The following is a 12,714-nucleotide window of genomic DNA, read 5'->3' as shown; positions in this document are numbered from 1 at the left end:
CTAGACCCAAAATTCAATTATTTTTAGAAGGTCTATGGTATAGACATACAACATGACAAATTAAATGAAATTTGGGGGTGGGGCCAAAAATAGCCCTTATAGCCCCTACTCCTTTAACACTGTATTTATATCTTTAAATATTGTTTTATCGGCATACATTTGTTTATTTATCAATAATTCTTATATTATTTGCATATCTAGAAATACTTGAATTGGATTGGTCAATTAGAATTTTTCTCTTGGTTTACACTTCGATAAACCATATTTCCGAAACTACTTTTGTAATCTATTCATGCGTGAAACACAATCTTGCAGGGATCATTTGGGATTTTCAGCAAGTCTAGATTATAAAACAATTGCATAACAATTGTTTCTATTCTAATAAATATATAACAAAAAAAAGAAATGAAAGAAATGCATAAAAGCTTCGAAAATGTATAAAAATAAAATTTTTAAAAAATTCTGGGAAATTTCACGAATGATTTGGCGAATTTACGTCATGGCAAACACGACGTCATACGATTGAAAACTTTCAGACTGGAGATTATTTCTTTACTTGTACGCTTCAAATTCGGATAGTATCTAATTAAAATGAAGTTTTTAAGGTAGGTGATATTTCATTTTAGATTCTGTTGCATTTATCGGACATTTATTAAAGTTTTTTAGAAAGTTAAGATGGTGGCGTACTCATTAGTTACGACATTCCATTGTGTTTCTTATGGAACATATATATAGTAGTCATCAAAGTAATAATGTAAATTAATAGTCGCGTATCTTTGGCTGAAGAATTATAAGGATTAAACACATTTTTTCTAGAGGTTATTGATGTGTTAACCGGGTCTCTAACTCACAAACTTGACTTGTTTACAATATCATACCCACACTATTTTGAGTGTATGACCTCGCCTGTTTACAATATCATACCCATACTATTTCGAGTGTATGACCTCGCCTGTTTACAATATCATACCCACACTATTTCGAGTGTATGACCTCGCCTGTTTACAATATCATACCCACACTATTTATATTTTGCATAATATCTGTACATCTACCTTCAAATTCTAGATTTTGAATATCTACTGGCTGCACCCCGCAACAAAAACTTCCACAGTTTTTTATTCAATTGTCATCTAATTTAAGTGCTAACAAATTGGAACCCAGCATAATTATGTCTTAAGATTATTTTTCGCTGTTCCCGAATTTTAATATTATGAACTAAATTTGCTTTACTTTCAGGTGAATAAACTTATATTTAAGCACTTCTTCAAAAGTTTAGATGAATCTTATAAAGGATTTCAATCAAACGATCCTGTTAGCATTGGATGGAACCTTTTTATGCAGCAGGTATAAATCTTCAAAAGTCATAATCAATAAAAATAATTCAAGATAGCATATGTTGGCATTAAGACATTATTATTTCTATGTTACATGTATGATGTTTAATATTATTAATATTCAACCACATTTTTTTTTATTGATTTAAAGATCTTTGTCATTCTTTATTTGGACTAAATAAGACTACTTAATTTATGTCTTTATTAACTAATAGAATGAAATAAAATAAAGCAACGTCCATAGAAACTAATTTGGCTTTTCTATTATAGTATTTTATTAACAATTGCACTAGGAAGCGTTAATTCATAACTTTTTTCATATTCCCCTAGAGCTATATGCTAGTAATAGACTGATTAGAAAATAAATTGCAAAAATATGCTTGATCTTTTAGGAAACTTGATTTTAAAGGAAGGTTATAACCTGAACATTTAAATCATTTAAAGCTTTACATTTAAAGTGATTGTTGTCATGATTTTATCGTTTTTGTTGTGTTTCGTTGATTATTAGTCTTCTTTTTTTTGCTTGGATATAATGTTGTGTGTTTTCCGTCGGCTTTTTGTATTTGATTATCTTCTAAATTGACAAATAAAGAAACAACATAAAAAATTAAAACAAATATACCTGTATAACTTGAAAATAAATTTGACCAACTGTTCTTATCTAAATTTTGAATATAAACAAATATAACTTTAAATTGGGAGAGTTTCAAAAAATTCTATATACATTGCGTAAATGAATCAAAAGTGAATGCAACTTTTATTAAAGCAGCTAAATGCATGTTTTGAAAGTGCAACTGTCTGTAATCGGAGCAATGTTATAAATTATAACCACTCATAGAAAAAAAACTACTGTTTCATTGAAAACTATGCAAGATATTTTTTTAAGTATTTAATTCAATTGCCGTTTTTCTCCTGCAATTTAGAGTAAGTACTTACATATGCATTAATTTAATGATGACTGTCGTAAAGTTATAGAACTACACAGAAAGGTTATCACATAGTATATATGTAATGTTTCAGTTCAACTGTTGCGGAATTCATGGATACACAGATTTCAAGTTGTCGAATTCTTTTGATGAGAAATGGGGACAAACAAGACATTCTTATATCCAGCCATCCGCAATCAACTTTTCTGTGGCTTGCTGCAATTCAATAGAAATTCAGCCGCTGGGTTTTCAGGGACCTTGTAGAGAAAAAGATTATATTCATAAAAGGGTATGTAATTTCCATTTTAGATTATACTCATGCTAATTTTATGAATTGATACATCATCAATGGGCCTTCCTTTTCAATAACAGAAGAAACATTTAGTTCTAAAATAACAGTGTAAATGTTTGTTTTTCACCGGCATTTTAAAAACGTTTGCTATTATAATCTCTTATTTTGAGGTAACGTATAACTGTTGACACGGGATATCTTTGATTTTAGGAATACATAATGGCAAATGTCGACGAAGATGAAAACCGAAAAGAAAAAAAGAGAAAAAAAGAAACAACAGCAATACTTATAACAGACCCACAAATGCGAATTATAGATAACTCAGTGAATCTGTTCGAGGGACAAAGGCAACCATACAAAACACAACCAAACATTGACAGATCAGCATACCGTTTTTAACAATATAAAAGTGTCTATGCAATATGCAAATCCAAATCGGTCCGAGATTACTTAAAAGTATTGAAAATATTTTAACAGATCCTCATCATGTTCATACAGATATACAATCAATACCAAATCCCTTTAAACAAATGTTAAAAACTACTGTCAAGTCGGAAATGTGTATGAGGGTTTGTTTTCGCTAATTTCGAAATTAGATTTTAATTGCGGAAAAACATCCTTCTAATAAATTTGATCTTTAAGATTAAATTGAAGCAGAGACAAAGAAAAGTACGAACTTTGACAAATGTACATAAAATTCCAAATAATTGACATGGTGGATAGATGAGTGGGTTTGAGCGTTCCTGATAAAGGTATAAATACAGGGAAAAGCGCTTCGGACCCACAACATTTATCAAGTATTATTTTCACATAATTGTGATTGAATCTGTACATAACGAAACCGTCAATCAGCTTTTTTTGTGCATAAAATCTTTCTCAACAACAAGTTATATATTTCATAGAGAAAATACAAATTAATACAATTTCAGTCTTAACATTCAGCGCTAGATTGTGTAATTATTTTATTTAATATTCGAAAGAAACCAACAGATATAAATTTAGGAATTCAATATACCAGATAAAAGATGACCCAAATCCATTGAAATCACTCGTAATATTTCCAATGACTCCAGATTACCTTCGTTATACAAATGAAGATAAATTGGAAGACAAACTAAATAATAATCATAATAAAAATAAAACAAATAGTAAGTTTGAATTTTGGCAATTTTTTGTCATGGATTTATTAGGACAGTTCAACTATATAACAACCGGCCTATGAATTTGCTTCATCGACAATGTCTCATTAGTGTCCAAGATAAAAACATAGAAGGGCAACCATCATATGTTTTCTCCAAATGGCAACTGGGCTACCAGGCGCCAACTGTGATAAATTCATTCATTCAGTAAATCAATATATTCAGTTCATATTCTGTCCAATCCATGACGCTTCTTTAACGATATCTGAAAATATACAACAGAGAGCAGAAAATATTCTCAAGGGTGGGATAGGGTGGGTTTTGTGTTCCTTCAGTTCAAATCACGCAATGAACAAATCGCGAAAAGCATGCAATTTTATACCAAATAAAAGCGGGAAAACCGCTTACGAAATTATGTAGGTAAATGAAAGACGCTCAAGTCCTTCAAAATTAAAGAAAAGATAACTCTTAGTTTAGCAGACGATAATCTTAATCTATTAAATTGATTTAATGCTTAATGATTAAATCTTATTAATTTGAATATATAATGAAGGAAACGAGAACCTCCAACTTGCTCGAATCATCGTTAGCATTCGTCTTCACTTGTTTTTGCTTTTCCACAATGCGATCACTGGTGACATTTTGTTTTCAAATGCACATGAAATATGTTAGAAATAACGGGAAGCCAATGATGTAAAGATGTTTATATTCTATAATCCATTCTACCAAAGGAAGAGACCGATTTCATTGAGCCGCAACTCCTATGAAACCATACAAAGTCGGAAATATTTGTGATATGACATATAAATGTGGTGTTTTGTACTTTCTAAATTTGTCTTTAAAACAATCTTTTTTCCACAGAAAACGCCAATTTTTGAGAAAATATCCAAATTAGGGGACAGTTATCGATCCGTATCTTATACGCTTTCGCGCAAGCTCAGTCAACTTACTGCCCTCAGAATTTAATGTTATGTATAAATAATATAGGACAATGGTGAAGATTAAAAATTACACCATTCCAGGCCCTTTTGTTTTCCACATTATTAATATTAACGATACGTACCAACAAGTTCTGGGTCGAATCCGCTACCAATACCAATAGTATATGTCACAAAATTACCTAATACTTGTTACCTAATCTGTACGTTCCACCTCTGGTATGCGCACAACCAAACGGTGTATTCAGGATTTGCTATAAACACGGATAACAATCACACCTGATCTTCGTCATTATACAGGAAATAACTGTACACCTTATAATCAGCGTGACTTTACCAAATGACGATACAAATTCCAAAAATCGGCAGGCTAAAAATAAGGCGTAGGTTTTTTAATTCAGTCATGAATCCGCGATGTCGCGGGTATGGTCTAGTTATAATGGAAATTAAACAAACTGATTCTTTCGACACAAGAAAAAAAGTTCATAACGTTACCCAAACTGCTGTTTAGAGAGACATCATAACATCACCTGCACAATTTTAGTTTTTTTTGTACCAAGAAATTGGTGTCCTTTTTCTTTATATATTTTAATAGAATACACGATTATAGATGATACATTTTTGTAACCCTTAAAAAATAAGTTTGACATATTATATAGGACAACTGATTATTGTTTGATAATTGTAAGTGGTCCTTTAGTGTCTCTGATTATTTATGTCGTAAGGATGTTGTTTCCATGACTTTTACGTGTCATCTTATTTTATTCACAAACTTAAATATTATTACATGTGCCGATTTCCGTTGCAGGGTTGTATAGACGTGTTCTGGGAGACAGCAGATACATACCAAACTCCTGTTATAGCTCTTGTTGCAATCACATGTCTGATTCAGGTAATATTATCTTTCTAAATTTTCATATAAGATATAAAATAAAAACTTTATAATACTGTATAAACATTAATTTTCGTGGGGTTAAAATTTCGTGGTTTTGTATCCAAAAGTAAGTTCGTGGGGATTAATTTTCATGGTTTTTAAGTTTAGAAAATAGTTATATAAATGTCACTTTATATTTGACAAATACTTAAAAAAACTGATCTGAACTTTCACCTTGGGAAAAATCAATAATTGCATTTCAATGGTAACAGTGAGCCCTTATCAAGTGTTTAAACCTGCATACACTAATTGGCTTTTACACACCTTTTATGTTCGATCCAAGGACACTTTTTATCCACGAAATAAACGAAATTAAATCCCCCACGAAAATTTCTGCTTCTACAGTACACGCCAGTACGATAACAAAGTGTAAATGAGACTGTCATCAATAGATTCTACGTTTATTTGTTAAACAGTAGCGGGTCACTTCAACCAAATTCACTACGGGTAAAGAATGTTTAAAACTTATATATATTAATTGAAAATTTATTTTAATTAAAATTATCATATTTGTGAAATTTGTATATTTCGGCTCCATAGAAACACGCTTTCATTTCTTGTTGTTTACACTTGACCGAGTAGAGATATAAAAAAAAGGGATATCTAGTTTAAGGGTGCTCCTTGGTATAAATGATTTTTTTTTTCTAATATAGGATTTCGCTATATTTTTTCATAAATGACATTTATCATATACTTAAAAGAAAAATGAAATAAAAAAATAGGGTCACCGTTCATTTAAGCTAAAATCTGCATCTGGAAGAAGCATACATTTTTGTTAATGTCCTTTTTTTCTGTTGAACTAATAGGAGAAAAGAGGAAATATCGAAATAAAAAAATAACCTAATATAAGAAATCGCTTAAATTTTACAATTATTTAGTTTATGTACAGCTTATTTGAAAACAATAATAACAAATATAGGTCACCGATGAGTTAAAAAAGATATTTCAAATTTAAGGCCAAAAAATGGCATTTTTGCACCAAAGGGAGATAATTTGGAGCTTTTTCAATTTTTAAAGTCATCTGGGGCCAAACCAAATAAATTTGTTTGGGTTGTTTTTGTACCATATCATAAAGTAACAACTAATAGTGTAACAAATAAAATTTGTAATAAAAAAATAAAGGTTTAATTTTTTGCTAAAATTTTTGTACCCACGAGCCACCTTAATGAAGGTATTTTACCATCAGATACCTTGTAGTTTTCTGCTCATTAATCAAATTTTCATTTGGATTTAAAAACTTTTAAATCGGAGAGTAATTGTTGATACGTTTCTACAAAAAAAAAAATTATACATAAAAGTCAACATTTTGATTGCACAAGAACACAAAAAAAATCAAGCTTTTAATACTATAAATAAATTCATAGCTATAAATGAATAAATAATAAATAAATAAAAATAACACTATGTAAAAAGCAGAAGCGCTTTTCTGTCTTAACTTTCATCAATAACGCTCAATTCCAAACATTTGAATTGAAAACCAAGGGTGTATAAAACCTGAATACGTAAGGAGCTATATCATCATTAATTTTTTTAACATGTCCCTGAGTTTTGTTTTTATAATTTCTTCATTTACCAAAAAAGCTGGACCAGGATGCTTACCCTTCAGGAGTACCTGACATCAACTCCGGTTTTGTTGCACAGTCTTTAGTTTTCTATGTTGTGTTTTAAAGACTGTTATTTACCTTTTGGGCGTTTTTTTCATGTCATGGTAAGTTTTCGTTTTTATGAGTACCACAACACTGACTACTGAGTTGGTGGAAAGCTACAAAACGAGTATTCCGTAGAGCAAGAAATCGTTTCAAAAGGAAAAATACGTATAACTAATAAGAATTTAATAGAATTACATTATGAATAAGATGAAAAGATTACACCTGCAATAAAACCTCTAAAACAAACGACACTCCGATTCATGCATGGGCAAATATTTGGAATGAAATGCATATCCAACTAAGTATGACATCACATGACTTTGATGACGTAAAGTGAGCCGCCATGTTGAATTATTTTGTCCCATTTAATTGCATAGGTGCTTCAATAAAATGTAATCTTCTCATCAACTTGACCTGTTTTTAACTTTTGCAAATCAATCCTTGGTATTTGAACGTATTTATATCTAAAAATGTTGATTCTGACAGTTTAATTTTTTGAAAAAAAATGACCTCCTTGGATATTCGTAAATCACGTTATTTCAGTCCCCGTTGACTCACTGTTAAAATCTAGCGACCAAATGTCTACTTGTACTTCCATTTCTCAAATTCCGTAAATAAAAGTAATAATTTGCAAATCGATTCAGAATATTAAAACATATATCTGGCGAAATATACTCGAATTGATAAAGTGATTTTTTTCGGGATTTTTGAAGATGGCAGATGTGTATGGAAATAGATTTTTGTTTTCAAAGAAAATTAAACGAGATTTCATTGCATATGATTTTGTCATTTATTTTTATTAATTCAATATTTTACTTATTTATAAATCGATATTGCAAGTTTAACTTCTGTAAAAAAAAATGTTATTGGATACATTTTAACAGAGACATTTAATACAATTGCTCTAATTTCAAAAACATTGTATACCCGCCAATATCCATCGACAGAGTTATCGGTCCTGAATAGGACTGATAAAGTTAGGTATGTTATATATTAGTTCTGATTGAAGGAAGGTTAAAATTTAAAATAAATAATTTAACAATTAACTAAAAACGCATCATAGATAAAACAAAAACAATATTGTTCTTTCGAGAAAATAAAACACTTTAATTTCTTTAGCACAATGAAATATATTTACATTTGCTTCTACATGTATATGAATAACGTCCAAAGAGACTGTCGGAGCAATAACAACGGCGGTATGCATCTATTGACCGAGGACGAAGTCCGATTGTCAATTATAATATAACAGATTCATATATAACGTATTGACTGAGTGAAAGTCCTTACTATTTATGAAACAGCATATCTTAATTGTTTGAATTTGTTTTTCTTAAGTGTAATGTAATTTTATTTACGACATGTATATTTATTTTACAGCATAGTTTTCAATCGGAAAAAAGAAAGATACGCTTTTCTTATATTATAGAAATTAGATAATATTAATCCATAGGTTCTTTAAGGTCAAGTCCTTAAATCAAAAATCAAATAATTATGTGTAATGGAATAACACACCTCGATTTAATGTTCCCATGTCATAAATCATAATAAGTTTTCTAATAAATTACAAAAAGTTTATACACTAAATCCATTGGATGTTCGATGGGGACTGTTTGATATTTTAGTCTTAGATACATTTTTTTTTCTAATTCTACCTTACATTTGTATGTAATAATGCTGTATTTTGTTTGGATGAGAGACATAGTATTTTTCACCAATTTCTATGTATTGAAATGTTCTTTTCTCTGCCGGTGTATTTGTCATTAGGGAATTCCATGTGCGGGGGTATTTGCTAGCAAATGCAATGGCAGATAGGGAATACCATGTCTAAAAATAACACAATGAATTATTTCTATCCTTATAGGACAAATTTATGGTTATTCATTATATATTGCAACTCAGCAAATACCCCTTGTAAGCATGATAAAATTGAGAATGGAAATGGGTTATATGTCAAAGAGCCAACAACACGATAAAAGAGCAGACAACAGTCGAAGGCCACAAATGGGACTTCAACGCAGCGAGAAAATCCCGCACTCGGAGGTGGTTCTCAGCTGGCTACTTACAAAAATGTGTAATAGTTCAAAGAAAATGGACGTCACACCGAACTCCAAAACAAATAAATTAACTAAAATTAAAAACATTCAAGACTAAGTCCGAGTCCGAGTCCGAAGTCAGAATAGGTAACAAAAGAAACTAAGCAAAATGACAATGATACATAAATTAACAAAGGACTACTAGCAGCTACTGACATGCCAGCTCCAGATCTCAACTAAATTGATTGAGAGATTATGTCTTCATCATATGAAAATCAAGTACACTCCCTCCCGTTAGGGGTTTAGTATCATACCATCATAAAATATATGAAAAAAACATAACCCGTATCATGCCAACAACTGGTTTTAGAATAAATGTGTTTATTTCCGATGCAAAGACCCTATGAGTGAATCAATATTGATACCAAAATATGCAATCCTTAATAACATGAAAACAGTATCATAACTATATCCTGTCTGAATGTTAAACCCCGCCGCATTCTATACTATACGGTATGGATTTTTCTCATTATTGAAGGCCGTACGATTGCCTATAATTACTTACCACTTTTGAGTTGTCTTATTGGCAATCATACAACATCTCCTATTTTTTGTATATGTCCTTTATATTCTTGCAGGTGTCCCAGATAATAGCAACTTGTTACAACAGAATTGTCAAATCGAATAAATCCATCAACAAAATAACAGACCAAAGGGATACTAAAAATTACAACAATGTTTCTCCATCTAAAAACAACCGAAAACTAGGAATGAAAAACACTGTATATTCGGAAGAAAAAATGTGGTATCCTGAAGTTGAGAGAAACTATTTTAATTCCCCACAGAAACATGCATGGGATACAAAAAGTAGAAATAAAAGTTTACACGAAGGAGAAAAATGGTATGCCGGTGTCAGACAAGAACCTATGAAAAGACCAGATAGGTCCTTAGTCATGGACATTAAGTAGATATGATATAACATTGCAATGCATTGTTCTGAAAGATACTGTTTAACTTTCATAATATAGAATGTTCATTAGTTAAATCAAAAATCGTATGTGTAAGCATAGCATTGATTTTAACTGTATCATAATTTTTAATTTTGTGAACCGGATACTATTCGTTTTCTCCATCTAGCCAAAATGGAAACTGTTTTATCTATTTTCAACCTTTAGTGATCCTTTGTCGTCCAACGTCCGACTACAAATCAGAAACTCTTGAGTCAATTTATATTGAGTTGAATACACACATCATAAAGCAACCATTCCAGAAAATCGAATTCTTCGCATTAGAAACCGAAGTAAGGAAATGACAGGATTTGTGCATATAAAATTCTACAATACTAGAAGAATCAACATCTTGCAATATAACTGTAACTTTACATTCAGAAAAAAATTATTATGTTCTGTTATTCAAAAATCTTTCGAATTTAAAACAGAGGTAGTACAGACTATCGATGCCTTAGAAACTACCACTCTGCATTCTCTGGATTGTTTGTTTATGAATAATTATATTCAGTGTTTATAATTTCACATTTGTACCTGTATTTCTCTTTTATTAAGAATTTACATTTCAATTTGATATAAGTTTCAATAAATAAACAGACTGATGCATCAATAAGGAAACAGTCTTATCAATTGAATAAATTGGTTTTGTTATGTCACAGTTATTGGGGCTACTGTACATATCGTAACATAAAAATACTTCCAAATTTAAAAGAAGACAGATACTAGTAATCAAAACGGGATTTAAAAAGATATTTAAATATATGATGCAAACATACATAAATATTCAAATTAAATATTTCGAAACAAAACAGATCATACTATAATGTGTTAAACATTACCATTTATATACCAGATAGGGTCATTCGTTCTTCCAATGAAAAGGAATATAAGAAAGAAAAGAAAAGATAGTTCGAATCATTCCATAATATGAAATTGAATTAGGAGTAAGATATATATAGCCATACCTTGACCATATTATATCTGCCACCCTACATGATCCTTAAAAATTTAATATGAAAAAAGTAAGATCTGGTATGATTGCCAAAGATACAACTACCCACCAGAGACGTAATGGCTTGAATAAAAGCAACTTTAGGTCACCATGCATATGAACCAAAATGTTTTCGCAAATCGTCTGTATGCCCGAGAATGGAGCTACCGGTAGTTTTAAGATGGCAAAAAAGGATATATAACAGCATTAATACGCATACAAGAAAAAAACAAACACGAAAGACAGCGCTCTGATTGTTGTTCTTCATTTCAAAGTTACAAAAGGCCTTTATTCAAGATGTAGTTGAAATTCGTGAATGCATACTTTAAGCAATAGTTTGATAGATATAGGAAGATGTGGTGTGAGTGCCAAAGAGACAACTCTCCATCCAAATAACAACTTATAAAAGTAAACCATTATAGGTCAATGTAAGGCCTTCAACACGGAGCATTGGCTCACACCAAACAAAAAGCTATAAAGGACCCCAAAATTACTAGTGTAAAACCATTCAAACAGGATTCTAATTCTAGAAACACGTATAAATTACATAAACAAACGACAACTACTGTACATCAGATTCCTGACTAAGAACAGGTGCAAACATTTCCAGGGGGATTTAAAAACGTTTTGACGGATTCAAACCTTCTCCCTTTTTCTGAAACAATAGCATAATATCACTACATAGAAAAACACACGGTAAAATATCAATTGGCAGTCTTAACTCAATCAAAAACGTATATTGAATGAATGAATGAATTTATTTATTTGCAAAAAGCATCTACATGCTATGGAAATCAAAACATATATTACATATATGACACAATAATAAACAGCAGAAAACAACCCATCATACAAAGTTAAGTAAGAATTTGACATCTTATTTTCCATGCTGCCTTAATATAATTACATAATTTTATAGTTAATTTATATAGTGATACTCTATGAACGAATAAATTTGATCTGCGATATTTGAATGCAAATACACTGTTTATAAAATATTAGGGACAATCATTATTGTCCTACATCTCTATATTGGTAAAGTTATGCCTTGATTGGAATTTGAACACCTCAAATGGTCAATATCAACAAATTATTACTTATATCTAGCACACAAAATAAGGAACACTCTCGAAATTACTCCACAATCTTATTGTTAAACGTAAAATAACAACAATACCAAACTCCAGGGGAAATTAGACGCCTGCAGACGCGAGTTTTTTCTAAGAAGAACTCATCGGTGATGCCTATACACACCAAACACACGGGAAATACAGCAACAATATAAATAAGAAGACAACCATGGTGCACATCAATTTATATTAAATAAGATGGCAGGAGATATATTATTTAAAAATTCTTACGGTGTAGGGAAATATAAAAAATATTTGATTAGCTTAAGAAACTGAAAGAAAAACGAGCCTTGTCGACCTATTCTCCTGTTTCGTAGCTAGTTTATAGACTTATG

The 12,714-nt window shown here is 30.6% G+C and overlaps 1 protein-coding gene and 1 long non-coding RNA gene across 2 annotated transcripts; both read left to right on the top strand.

Annotated features, from left to right (window-relative positions):
• The first annotated feature begins 509 nt into the window (after positions 1 to 509).
• LOC134698868 (uncharacterized) lies at positions 510 to 2,429 on the top strand. The gene is made up of 4 exons (XR_010103493.1): positions 510 to 605; positions 1,240 to 1,347; positions 1,730 to 1,750; positions 2,358 to 2,429. It is a non-coding gene; the product is annotated as an uncharacterized LOC134698868 (long non-coding RNA).
• A 2,990-nt stretch (positions 2,430 to 5,419) lies between these two features.
• LOC134699053 (uncharacterized) lies at positions 5,420 to 10,219 on the top strand. The gene is made up of 2 exons (XM_063560739.1): positions 5,420 to 5,524; positions 9,890 to 10,219. Exons 1-2 carry the CDS (start codon positions 5,420 to 5,422, stop codon positions 10,217 to 10,219), a joined length of 435 nt encoding a protein of 144 aa, XP_063416809.1.
• Positions 10,220 to 12,714: the final 2,495 nt, after the last annotated feature.

This window comes from Mytilus trossulus, unplaced genomic scaffold, assembly GCF_036588685.1.
Source record: "Mytilus trossulus isolate FHL-02 unplaced genomic scaffold, PNRI_Mtr1.1.1.hap1 h1tg000024l__unscaffolded, whole genome shotgun sequence".
NCBI classification, from domain to species: domain Eukaryota; kingdom Metazoa; phylum Mollusca; class Bivalvia; order Mytilida; family Mytilidae; genus Mytilus; species Mytilus trossulus.
This window is presented reverse-complemented; position numbering and strand designations above follow the sequence as displayed.